This window comes from Drosophila teissieri, chromosome 2L (genome assembly GCF_016746235.2).
Source record: "Drosophila teissieri strain GT53w chromosome 2L, Prin_Dtei_1.1, whole genome shotgun sequence".
NCBI lineage: Eukaryota > Metazoa > Arthropoda > Insecta > Diptera > Drosophilidae > Drosophila > Drosophila teissieri.
In genome coordinates, this window is record NC_053029.1 from 8,004,410 (window position 1) to 8,017,734 (window position 13,325).

General features: G+C 40.6%; 1 protein-coding gene and 1 pseudogene across 1 annotated transcript; one reads left to right on the plus strand and one right to left on the minus strand.

Annotated features, from left to right (window-relative positions):
• Positions 1 to 1,775: 1,775 nt before the first annotated feature.
• LOC122611959 lies at positions 1,776 to 4,886 on the minus strand (annotated as a pseudogene).
• A 6,288-nt stretch (positions 4,887 to 11,174) lies between these two features.
• On the plus strand, positions 11,175 to 12,642 carry LOC122626418 (odorant receptor 30a). Its single transcript, XM_043806674.1, has 7 exons — positions 11,175 to 11,486; positions 11,541 to 11,679; positions 11,733 to 12,003; positions 12,064 to 12,163; positions 12,223 to 12,324; positions 12,380 to 12,487; positions 12,541 to 12,642. The coding sequence occupies exons 1-7, from the start codon at positions 11,175 to 11,177 to the stop codon at positions 12,640 to 12,642; spliced, it is 1,134 nt and encodes a 377-aa protein (XP_043662609.1).
• Positions 12,643 to 13,325: the final 683 nt, after the last annotated feature.

Below are 13,325 nucleotides of genomic sequence, written 5' to 3' on the forward strand. Positions count from 1 at the left end.
CAATACCACACTTTATGTGTATCTATAGCTCACTTTCAGCCCCAGCATATGGCTCCTACTCATTTCGAGAGATTCGTTTACTGTCGGGCCTACAGAAATAATCCCTGACCAGGCCAACACATGTGTTTGCTGCGGTTTAGTTTGGCTGGCGAGTTTTATGGAGAGGGCATTTACACTAATCATGCAATTCTTGTTACACTTTTATTGGCCTTCTATTGGCCCAAAAGCCTAAGCGGGCTCATTAGCACGTTGAGTGCATGGCTAATGAACGCCAGTTGACCAGCTTTGTGAGGGACTGTACCCAGATCCTTGAAATAATCCGTGGAATTTGGTGGAAAATTAGCATTTCCTGGTTAAACAAAATCAGAATGAGAGCAAACAAAGCCAAAGAAAATGGCAAACAAAGGAGGACAAGAAATTGAGACAATTGGCTCAATTGTCTGGCTTGACAATTGTCATTGCCTCGAGGCCAGTAATTTTCAGATTTTGTCAACTTTTTGTCGGAAGTGTTGAAGCTGCCAAAGTTCCGAGGAGAGAACTTTAAAGTTGCCTCTTTGTTCTGTGTGAGTGCCCGGGGAAAGTTGTGCTTTGTTCTGCTCGGTGTTTTTGCTTTCATTAGTCAATGCAAATTATTTGCAATCAAACAAAAGTCGGAGCTACCTAACATAAAGCCAGACAGAATTCCTCATATAAATTAAATCACAGAGGTAAAGGCGAATCCACCGTACTCATTGCCAGTTTTGTGGCATTCAAATGCAAAAAAGTAAGCAAACCAAAGGCCACAGTACAGCTTCGTCCTTTGTTCCTCCCAGCTACCAGCTCCCAGCTCCTGTGGCATTTCATCTAAATGTTAATAAGTCTTCTGGCCCGGTTGTCTATCTTCCCCTAACAAGGTGTCAGAGGGCGCTACGCCAAGGCATTTTCCACTTGGCCGCGCTGATTGAGGAGTGAAGTTGCTCGGGGGTTCGCTAAATCCTGGCTACCTAAGTCCTACGGCGCCTTCAAGCATACATCCTCTTTATTGGGCTGGCTTATTGATGAGGCGGCCTGGATTTTTTTCCTCCCCGGCCCACTGATTCCCCTTCCCTTTTTCTTCGTTTTCTGTGTATTTTGCTTGTGGATTTAGGTCGACTAAATAGTGGCGAACCCAAATAAGCTAGGAAAGTGGGACAAAAGTTATTTAAGGCCAAACAAGTACTTGACACGTTGTCTGTATGCCTGTCCTTCTGGCTTGGTATTGATTGATTGACTTATGGGGACAGAATTAAAGATATGAGCTTTTGAAGTACAGAGTTTTTTTAAGTAAAGTGTATATAAATAATTCATTTAATCATCAACAGGCATATAAAGTATATACATATATTCTTGATGAGGATCAATAGCCGAGTCGATCTGGCCATGTCTGTCCGTCCGTCCGTCTGTCCGCCCGTCTGTCCGCCCGTCTGTCCGTATGAACGTTGAGATCTTACTAACTATAAAAGCTAGAAAGTGAGATTCAGCATGCAGACTCCAGATACATAGACGCAGCGCAAGTTTGTTGACTCATGTTGCAACCCCTTTCTTGTTTTTTTTTTTAATTAAAATTTTTTTTAAACAATGATCTTGTCCTTAGTTAAATAAGAGAGAAATTGAGATTTTTTAGCATTTAACAAAAGTATTTTTATTGCAGTTATTTTTGCATTGACAGAGCATGGATCTGATACTATATTGTTCAGATTTGATAGATAAACGGGAAAAAAGTATAATATATTTTACATATGATGTGTATTTTGTTCTTATACCTCGGTTTCTGCATCAGAACGTCTTCTCTTCGAATGCATGTCATGTGGCATTGAATACATCAGCTTGTTCCAGAAGTTTGGATGATTTCTCTCCAGATAGGTGTTCAGCACCATGTACGTCCTCAACTCGCTGTCTAGATCATCGAAGTTTTCTACATCAGGATAAACTACTACGATCAGGCGCTTGCACCGATCCTTCGAGGTTGCATGTAGCGCCAGTCTGAACTCGAGGCGACCCCAGGTGGACTGGAGGAAGTTCTTCGTCATCAGGATGATAATGCGCCTTGAGCTCTGCACAGATCGGTTAATGCAATCGGGAATGCACTCGCCCACCAACCAATCTCGCAGGTAGAAACATAGCCTAAACTTGTGCTTGCCGTTCTCCAGGCGGTCCACGAACTCCTCGACAAGCTCCTCGTCCTTGTGGGTGAATGATAGGAAGGCATCGAATTTCTTCTCCTCGTCGAGTTCCCGGCGGGCGGCCAAACTGAGGCATATTTCGTGCTCGTAGAACCAGATCATTATGGGTCGCCTAAAGCAGACAAAGACGTGAATGGACAAAGCAAGGATCAGCAGAGAGACGGTGAGGGAGGTGTAGTAGATATGGACCGAGGGGCATATATTAGCCTCTTCGATCTCAATCAACGATCGTCCAGTACCACTGCATTGAATGGCTAAAGCGTTTACAATATTCATCGCTTGCGCCTTTACGAATACCAGGAAGTCCTTCTCTTGGCAACTGCAAGTCCACGGATTCCCAATAAGTGATACTTTCATCTGGGATGAATTCATTCTTTTCTGCAGGAATCTCCGTACTCGATCGTCTAGAGCCGAGAAATTATTGTTACTGATGTCCAGGTGTACAAGTTTCCCTGGTAGGTGATCAATATCGGAAAGTCTGTTGTTGGCCAAATAAAGTCGTGTCACGTTTGAGTATCCTGGTAGCAAGCTGGATGGCCATTTCTCGAGATTATTTCTTTCAAAGATGAGAGTTGTTTGTCCAAGTGCTGGTGTGGGTAATGGTGGTACTTCGCGAAGGTCCTTTCCACTGCAGTCGATCATCAGTGTGAGCGATTCGGAATTGGAGGTGTCGACGCAGCAAATGCAGTCTACAGGACACTTATCCTGAGTTATGTTAACGCGGCGCAGGACTGTTTCGTATTCCATCGGCTCGTGCTTCCTGAGATAAGATAGGAAGGCCTTTTTCCTGCATTTACATTCCCATGGGTTCCCAGAAAGTTCTACCTTGGTGATGTTCTCCCGATTTTCAAGGAAGGCTACCACACCATCATCCAGATAGTTTAAGAGATTATTGCGTATGTCTAGGTAAGTTATGTTTTCTGAGAGCTTTTGAAGTGGAAATTCTGTTAACAGGTTTTGGGACATGTGCAATTTCTGTATCGAGGCTTGACCAAAGATCATAGATTTTGGATCACTGAGATTTTTTATTTCATTTGCATCAAGATATAATGTCACGTTGTACGGAATCGAGTACGGTAGCCTTGGATAAAACTCAAGAGTTAAATTTCGACAATTTATAATTAATTCACCCGTTTGCCGTTCGACACAACATGAGCATCTGTAAGGACAGCGCCTGTTGAGATGGTGGAGAAAATTTCATCGAACTCCCCCGAAAACATCCAATTAAGTAATAATGTTCCATTTTTAAGTATTATTCGAAGAAAGGCCTTTTATTTATCTTCATTTGCTTGTAGATATGAAATATATATATTTTTAACAAAAAACTTTCTCAATATACCATATGTTACTTCTATGTATTCATTATGAGTCAAATTGGATGTTTTATAAGTAACATTTTGCTTTATTCCGAAAGAAATCTTGTAAGTAGTATTCATCGCAGTAGATAATCCATTTGTTGCCATACTGAATGAAAGTATTAACACTGTGTAGATACTCAACAACCTGTGGGCTTAGGGTAGTAATATTATTATATCTGATGTTCAGATAGTAAAGACTTTCAGGCAGTTGGCTCACGCTTAGACTTGTTAGTTGGTTGAAAGACACGTCTAAGCTTTTTAAGTTTTTATAGCCTTCCAATGAGTTGTAGGGCAGTTCATACAACCAGTTGCTCTGAAATTCTAGAACTGAATATCCTTTTTTCGGAACCGGTAGCGATGGAATAGTTGTGAGATTTTTCCGCCTACAATCAATTTCCAAACGTGACTTGTCTCGATCATATCTGCAATTGCATTCTAAGGGGCATGCAACCTTATTAATTCCCAATGTAACTTGACAGTATCTTATGTATTGTTGACATATGAAAGCAGTAAGATTTTCAAAGGATTTATATCGGTTAACTTCTACGGTTTCAAGATTCGTGAATTTGTCAAAGTTTTTCAAGTCCACCACATTCGCTACATTCATAAAGCAATATGTTAATGATTCCTGAAGTGTAGAAGATCTGAAATGCAGGCACACATTAATGTTAGAAAAGCGACGCTTACTTTTACTTACCTCAAAAACGATAAATCTTTTAAAATAACATTATCGAGAATAATCCCACTTAAGCTTGTTAAATTTTCAAATGTTTTAGCCGTCAAACCTTTTAAATTTAATTTAGCAAATGTGACGGCGCTCATGTTATTTTTGCCATGAAAAACATTTTCTTCCATTGTTTAGTGTCGGGTATTTCATAAAGTATTTGTATATGTAATTGATGCGTTTTTGTTTCGTTTATTTGGACATTCGTGATTTTGTTTGGTCAGTTGTTCAATGGTTCTTTCTACGAATGTATATTTTTTTTTATTTTTTGTTTCATGGAATCTCCTAAGAATTGGTAAAAAAAAAAAAAAAAAAAAAAAAAAAAAAAAAAAAAAAAAAAAAAAAAAAAAAAAAAAAAAAAAAAAAAAAAAAAAAAAAAATAATTTGATTTGCTTGTGTTGTTATGGTCTTCCGAATGTAATTGTTTATAACCATGGAATTAAGTGGACTGTCATATGCATTTTTAAAAGTTACATTTTGCGGTCCATTTGCGTAATGTACACCCGTCTCAGTTATCACCAAGGATGGAAGGTAAATATTGTAGTCACCAATTTCCCGAATGCCAAGTAGGCCAAGATAATGTACGCCAGGACTTATTCTCATATCGACTTCACTTCGAATTCCACGCACAATAATTTTAACAAGTTCGTAATCAGTTTCATTAGATATTTTGTAAATATTCCAACGGTGAAACACTGGGTTTTTCCAATTTATTTTTAGAGTAGAAATAACTAAACTCATTTGATAATCTTCAGTAGTTACAATATTATCAGTTATTGAGCACGATCTGTTTTCGCCAAGTTCACGAAAATAAATTTCGCAGTAGTCCTTTCTAATATTTTTCAATTGCTTGGAACAGTGAATTCTAGAATGTTGAATGAAAATAAGCAAAAATAGAAATCTTATTGGACTCGACATTGTACGATGTTGCCCGGGCCGAACTTAAAACTGCACTGAAGTGGCTGGAATTATGATTTGCTTTTGAATACCAAAAGGAAATTTAATTAATCCACGGGGAGAAATAGCAAATTAGTTTTGAGAATTTGGGAAAAAGTCGCGATGATAAGAATTTTAGGGGTTTATTCCAGAAAATGTTAAAATTTCTCGTTAGCACTTCCACTAGCTGAGTAACTGGTTTCAATTAATCGGGGAACTCGACTATGGCCTTATCTCTTGTTTTTGACTGTACAACATTTTTAGCTCGTATTTCACCCATCAGTCCCTTTAAACGTTTGATCATAAAGAGTATATGTCAGAATATTAGCCATGTCAACGTGAATTTTTTCACCCATCATATGGTAATAAAAAATGCATGCCACTAATTTAAATGCATGGAAAAACGAGCAAACATGCTCACCCTCGCAACGAAATATTTTCACCGCGTCTGGTCAGGCTGCTTTTATTATTTGTAAAACGTTTTTAATTAAATTATGCTCATTAAATATTTATCAATCATGGGCCAGTTTTCAAATTTTATTGAATTCCACTCGCGAGAAAATGCAAATGCAGCAAATCGCTGTATTGCTGCATCAACACCGCGACAAAACAAACAATTAGTCCACGAACTCGATTAAAATTAATATATAATCAGTTTGATGATTAAAAAAAAATCAATACATATGTATATTTCAAGTTTATGGATTCGTGAACTTTGGGAATTTTCTTTGCGGTAAGTGCGGATATTTTAACTTCGATGGGAGAAAGGATGCCTTCATCGATCTCAACCTTTACCTCAAATGCGTAGAAAATCGACACAAACTCAAAGGCACTGTTGTCTCGACCATGGAAAGTTTTCTCTCTTTCTTTTCTTTTTATGAAAATTTGCCTGTTTACGCCTCCGAAAAAGTGTGTCAAGGCGAGGAGCAAAAAGGACGAAACTAAGCTGAAAATAAACACCATTTTCGAACCCGCCAATCAAGGATTGCTGTCTATCGATTGAAGGTCCGCGAAGGCGAAAAGGATTTGCAAAGGGTTCGGTTTACTAGTCAATCTAAATTATGCAAGCGAAATTTCTTTAATTTTTCATTTCTTTAACAACACAGAATAGCGATAGGAAACCAGGTCACCACATAAATTTTAGCTCACTTTTTTGGCACTGTTCTGTTCTGTGGGAAAAAGTAGAGGAAAAGCGGAAAATTCGTTCCCTTGGCATTAATATGGGAAATATTTGCCTAGTGGTATGCTGACAGTTTTATAGCAGGCCAGGAGAATCGGCCAAAAAAAAGGGATACGTTATTTGTATGGTAAAGAAAAAGTTGCTCAAAGCCTGAACCACGACCTGGGCCAATTACAAGACAAGCGGCCATAAATTACGCACTCAAAAAAACATTCGCAGACTGCACTTGACCTCTTTGATTGTGGTCTGCTGGTCTCGACATTTGTAATAAGCGTCTGGGAGCCGACAAAACATGGAAACAACTTTTAATTGCATGGCAGATAGTACGGTAAGCCCTCGAGCTGATGGAGGGTGTGGGGCTGCTAGACACACACACACACAGCAAATTGAAATTTTCAAGCCTTGGCGCCCCAAAGTTATGCGGCAAAAAGTTTTTGTTATTTTGCATAGAGCACACACATGTGCTTGCAGTTGTTTGTTGGTGTCGAGTTGAGCTGATTTGATGGCCAACCATCTGCATTAATGACTGGCCATGAAGAGTCTGCTTCGCCATCTCACCGCTGTGCCAAATTAAATGCATAATTACTTGGTAATTGGATTTGTGGCCGGCTCAACTGGCTGTGCGAAATTTTCTAATTAAAATGTTTAGTGGCAGGTCGCCGTCGCCGCCGCCGCCTCACGATCGTCCCTTCATTCGTTCCAATATTCCACTTGATGGCGCCGAAGCCTCAGGCACGTTTTCCACTCGGGGGTTCCCCGCCAAGTAGCTCAAGTGCCGCCCGCTGTGCGGGGCACAAACTCCAGTTACCTGTGCAACGTCGAGTGTTTTGGCTGCCATGGAAATTGTGTTGGGAAATGTGTGCCCCAAAAAACATTAAGTGCGAGATAAGAGCATTATTGAAATAGTGATCCAATGGAACCTATTTGTTAAAAACCAGACTGAGAATGGAATCATTTTTACTGCTTGATAATGGATAGTTTAACAAGGGACCTTTAGTTTTCCACGATTGCAGGGTATTCATTCTAACACAATATTACCTTGTTCCAAGCTGCTTCTCTTATCTCGAAAGAAGTGGTCTTGCTCCGCTGCCTGTCCTGTGAGTCCTGTGAGTTTTGGAGGTACCACCTTCTGCTCTAAATAAGTAATAAACGCCTTGACTGGGCCTCCTCCTGCACGTTTCGTGGTAATATATTTCTATTTTCCTGTTGTTCTGCCTTGTACCGGCTGCGGGTGGTAAAAAGGACTCGGCCAGCCAGGATGGTGGCAATCACAGTCGGGTGCATAGTTTGGCGGCTTTTAAAATTTTCATAAGGAGCGCCGGGCGTCGCATTCGTAATACAACGAAATTTATTGCACACACTCAGGCGGCATTGCCTGCTTACTTATTCATATGAAATTGCCTGATTACCGTTGGCCAAATCGCTTTGCCCAGCACCGTCGTCGTCGTGTGTACATTGCTCTGTATTGGTACGTGTTTGAATTATATGCCGGTCATGCTGGGAATCGGGATTTGGATCCCGAATTGGGGAAACCCCCCTCCCCCCACGAAATATTACTCCGCTGCCGTAATGCGCCTGTTTGTATGGCAATTGCTGCTCTGGGCCGAATTTTTTATGAACTTCCCGGGTCATGACTTTTGTGATTTGTAAGTCCATGGGCTCATGGAGCCTCTTAAGTAAGTAAGCACTTACATGTCTGCAGTTTCCCTCGAAAAACTCATTGAATTAAGCAAAATGATGAAATGTCGCAAAAGAGAGCAACAAAATGGTGCACTTTAAGTATAACTAGTACTGTCTTTAATTGAAATACATATACTTCAAGTATTAAATATTTTCCTCTTTCAACATTAATTTTCTCACTAATGCTTTAGTATGTTTTTTTCAAACGCTCCTCCTCTATTTTCCTCTATTTTCACACACAGCGAATTACGAGCCAAATGTATTTTCCTTGTCTCTCACAAACACTTTAGGCTGTATCAATATTTTGGCTTGAATGAGAACCTCCTGCACTCGGCTTAAAAAAGCGAATACACACAAAGTGTGAAAGCCTCAAGGACTAGCACGTGCTCAAAATCTCAGCAGGAAAAGCACACACTCTCAACTTGCGATAAACACCTTTGCCGAGCACACTAAAATATAACTTAATCCCAACGAAATTGATATGAAATTTTACAGACACACGGGGCGTATGAGTAACAGACAAACACACACAGAGTGCCGCACGTCAAGAAAGTTCGGCGAGGCAGAAATTTAAATTCCACTCATGAGGTGTGAAAATGTTTGTTGTGCTTCGGCTTGTAAAAGTTTTTGCTGGTCTCCCTTTCATGTTGACAGTTTTCCCCCGTTTTTTGGTTTTCGTTTTTCCGTGCTCTCCCATTTTGCTAATTTGTTGACGCTTTTTACTGCTGTATCAACTTTGATGTTTGCTTTGATAATTTTAGATTGAAAAAGTTTCGTCCCCTTACGTATTTGGTTTTTTAAAATAAACCCAGGATATTCTTCATGAAAATCAATAAGACTATGATCCGGATTTGTGCTTAGGCCGCTTTTGCGGGTAGTCATCAGGCTAATTACCCTCATGGAGAACTAATTCAACCTTGTTCCACATTTTCCGCTCACTGTCGCCTCCTTTGTATCTTTGCTGAGGACAAAACAACGAAAAAAGGAAACGCATCTCTTGAGGCTGTCAAGCCACGCCTCTTAGCATACTTTACAATTACTTTTAGCTACCACCGCCCTTCGTTTGCCGAGTAATTTTATCTCACTCATTGCCTCGCCTCCTAGCTGCTTAATTTTTACACTTGCCGCCTTCAAATGACATCCCCTGAGGTATATATACATACATATAGGGGAAAAAGCGGCAGCAACAATGCCGAGAAAAAGAAAAGTGGCACAAACATTCCTCTTACCCTGCGTAGAGGGTTGCTTTGCCACCACAGCCACGTGAAAGGCATATAAATGGCTGAACAGAATTTAATAAAACCTATTTCCATTTATTAAATTCTTCTCTTCATCGTCGCCTCTAATTTTGTTTTGCCACAAACTTTTGCCGCTCTTCCCGACAGCCGTGGCAAATGTTTATCTTGCACATCCACGACCACTGGCGCCATTCATAAAGCAAACCTCAAGAAATGCAAATATCTGTAGTTGGTCTGGCAAACACGGGCTGCCAGGCAAAGGCGTCTTAACCGCAACTAAACAAGTAATTTTGCGCACATTTCACTTGTCATATGACACGTAGTTTCCCGCCAGCCCCCTGCTCATTTTCCTTTCCTTGCTTTTTTTGCTGCCCTGTCTGGGAGCGAATTTCCTACTTAGCAGCTAGGAAAAGTTGCAAGCTCGTTGCATTTTGCCCAAAACCCCAACGGCAAGTCCTCATAACGCGTGTTAAGTGCTTCCCCGTCGTAGATACAAGATACAAGATACAAGATACTGCAAGTTCAACTGTTTCGTCCTTTTTGCTTGTTAGTTTCCGCATTCGCAAAAAGGTGCGCCCTGCAGCTTGCTTTCCCTGGATTTCCTTTCTTTGGGAAACACTTAAAGCATATCGGTTAATATTAAGATATTTTCGCCAGCAAGTGGTGGTAATTTTCAGACATTGTCTTTATGCCTTTTATAGTTGCCTCTGTTAATGGCCACGTTCAACCAATTAAAATTATAATTGGCCAACGTAAAAGCTAACTGCCAAATACGCAGCGCCATCCAACGCCAGGAAAATCTCTCTTTAAGCCCTGTTAACTTTTCGCAGTGCAGCCGACTAACTAAGTTTCATATTAAGACAGCTGCCAGACTGAGAAACGAGGGGCAGGCTGCATCACATACATCATAAAGCAAATCAAGCGTAAATAACACCTTGATATAAAGCTTAAGTGACGGCAAAGCTCGGGACTCGTGACAAACAAACAGGGCGTATACGCAATTTATATCTATCAGCCAAGAAATAAAGTAATTAAGGTTGCTCTGGCTCTGTTTTCTTTAATAACGTGTTTGATTGATAACGTATTTTCTTTGCTTTGTCCACTCAAAAGTATTTCCAATTGCAACTCAATTAAGATTCCCTATCTTGGTAATAAAAGGAATTCCGTAGCTCCCGACTCGATGACAAATGAGTTGGTTTCCTTGCCCGTTTATATGACCATAAATATTAAGTGAAAACCCTCAGTGTGAGTTCAGAGTTCAAAGAAAGGCGAGGGTCTACAACTTGTAATTGGCACACAGATTGGGAGTCTGTAACATGTGTAGTGGGTGTTGTTCGGTTCTAATGAAAAAGGTTGCTCTTTGAACGCCTTTTGTTGGCTTGAGGTTTTTGGGTTTTGGAATTTCTATAGGCTTCGTCCGGCTGGGAAACAGACAAATTGCCAGCGATTAAGATTTTTTATCGGACTACTGAGGGACTGGCATGAAAAATGAAGATGTTGAGGGTTTTCTTCGAAGTTGAGGTTAAATGAAGTCCTAGGAACTTTCAAAGCCAGTCACTCAAACTGACTTTAAGTTACATAAATTTAAGGACCTGTACTGACTTAAAGTTGAACTTGTGCTTTATCCAAGGCCGTGAATACCCAGTTGTGTTCTTTACACCTCTAATAATACCCTTTGGATGGCTAATTAACACATACCCCTCGCACAATCACAAAGTAAACCCATTAATTAAGGGCTAATTATGATGACATCACGACAGGACAGACACATCCCACCCCTAATCACTTGTATACCTATATAACGATGCCGGTATGGGCTGTGAAATTCACACCATTGTGGATATTGACACAGACAATATGGAATTGAACTCGATGGATACGGTGGAGATGCCCATTTTCGGAAGCACTCTCAAGCTAATGAAGTTCTGGTCATATCTGTTTGTTCACAACTGGCGCCGCTACGTCGCAATGGCTCCGTACATTATCATCAACTGTACTCAGTATGTGGACATATATCTGAGCACCGAGTCCTTGGACTTTATCATCAGGAATGTTTACCTGGCTGTATTGTTCACAAACACGGTGGTCAGAGGTGTATTGTTGTGCGTGCAGCGCTTTAGTTACGAGCGATTCATTAATATTTTGAAGAGCTTCTACATGGAGTTGTTGGTGAGTACGAAAAGTTGTCTCAAAAATACACATTTCATAAATGCAGTTTTGTAGCAATCGGATGACCCCACCATCAGCCTCTTGGTGGAGGAAACCACACGGCTATCAGTTTTCATTAGCAGGATTAATTTGTTAATGGGCTGCTGCACTTGCATTGGCTTCGTTACATATCCCATTTTTGGTTCGGAAAGAGGTGGGCTTTATCATTTTCTTAGATGATTTCATTGGCAATTTCTTCTCTTGCAGTTCTGCCATATGGCATGTACTTGCCCACCATTGATGAGTACAAATACGCATCGCCCTACTACGAGATTTTCTTTGTGATCCAAGCCATTATGGCTCCAATGGGCTGTTGCATGTACATACCGTACACAAACATGGTAGTGACCTTTACCCTTTTCGCCATACTCATGTGTCGAGTTCTGCAGCACAAGTTGAGAAGCCTAGAAAAGCTGAAAAGTCACCAAGTGCGTGGCGAACTCATATGGTGCATAAAATACCAGTTAAAATTAACAGGGTAAGCTCTTTCAGAAGTGTTTTTTCAAGTCTTTTAACATTTAATCATTTTGAAATACAGATTTGTGGACTCAATGAATGCCTTGAACACCCATCTGCATTTGGTGGAGTTCCTTTGCTTTGGGGCCATGCTCTGTGTTCTGCTTTTCTCCTTGATAATTGTGAGTGTTGGGGATTATGAAAAGTTTTGAAAACAATTTGTATAACTCCCATCCAACAGGCACAAACTATTGCTCAGACCGTGATAGTCATTGCATACATGGTAATGATATTTGCCAACAGTGTGGTCCTCTACTACGTGGCCAATGAACTATACTTTCAAGTAAGCATTTTAAACCCATTTTTTACCATTTATATATAAGTAAGGCATTTGGCAGAGCTTTGATATCGCCATTGCCGCCTATGAGAGCAATTGGATGGACTTTGATGTGGACACACAAAAGACTTTGAAGTTCCTCATCATGCGCTCACAAAAGCCCTTGGCGGTGAGTTCTTATAGACAGTTATTTCCGATTACTAACCATTATTTCCTCCTCAGATTCTGGTGGGTGGCACCTATCCCATGAACTTGAAAATGCTCCAGTCACTACTGAACGCCATTTACTCCTTCTTCACCCTTCTGCGTCGCGTTTACGGCTAAGAACTACTCGCTTACAAGGATATCCTCCCTTTGAAGGAACAATTGCCACAATTGATTGCATTTAAGCGGCAAATGTTCCCCTCGAAGGAAATTGTGGAAGGGCAAATGCGGTGCAATTGGATTGTTGCAAATGCATGCGAGGCAACTGCAACACGTCTCCCAAATATTCCAAAGGAGCAACCAACGAAATAAACTATAATAAAATTGCTTCTCTAGGATCCTTTGTTGCCCTTTCGACCACATCTTGGCCCGGCAGTTGACCACGAGCGCTTCCTTTTGTTGTTGGCTCATTGTTATGCCCGGCACGTGCCACTCAGATAACTTCTATTTAAGCAAATATAAATCTAAAGTGTGCTAAATTAGATTAAAATGTTCTCGTAAAATAAACGTTGTCCAGTCTGCCGCCAGCTGATACAGGGATTCCAGGGGACAAAGGAGCCACCTACCACCTACCATTATTGTGTCCGAAATTGCTTACAAATTCCCGCTCCGAGTGCCAAGTAAGCCAAATTGTTAATTAATGCTGGAAATTGGAAACTCTGTTATTTATCCCCAATGAGGTCGTTGTATAGAAGTGGAGGGCGAAGTGCGGCTTTATTTTCGAAAGCACCAAAGGATTCTCTATGTAAGGCATTCCACAATAATCGATTATTTTATGAACGAATTATGTAGCTATCTAGTAC

Excerpts from the sequence above, each read along its gene's own strand:
- LOC122626418 (XM_043806674.1), top strand. The coding sequence starts at position 11,175 with ATGGAATTGAACTCGATGGATACGGTGGAGATGCCCATTTTCGGAAGC. Across the intron at positions 11,487-11,540 it reads GCTTCTACATGGAGTTGTTG|CAATCGGATGACCCCACCAT; the intron begins GTGAGTACGAAA and ends GCAGTTTTGTAG. Across the intron at positions 12,325-12,379 it reads CCAATGAACTATACTTTCAA|AGCTTTGATATCGCCATTGC; the intron begins GTAAGCATTTTA and ends GGCATTTGGCAG.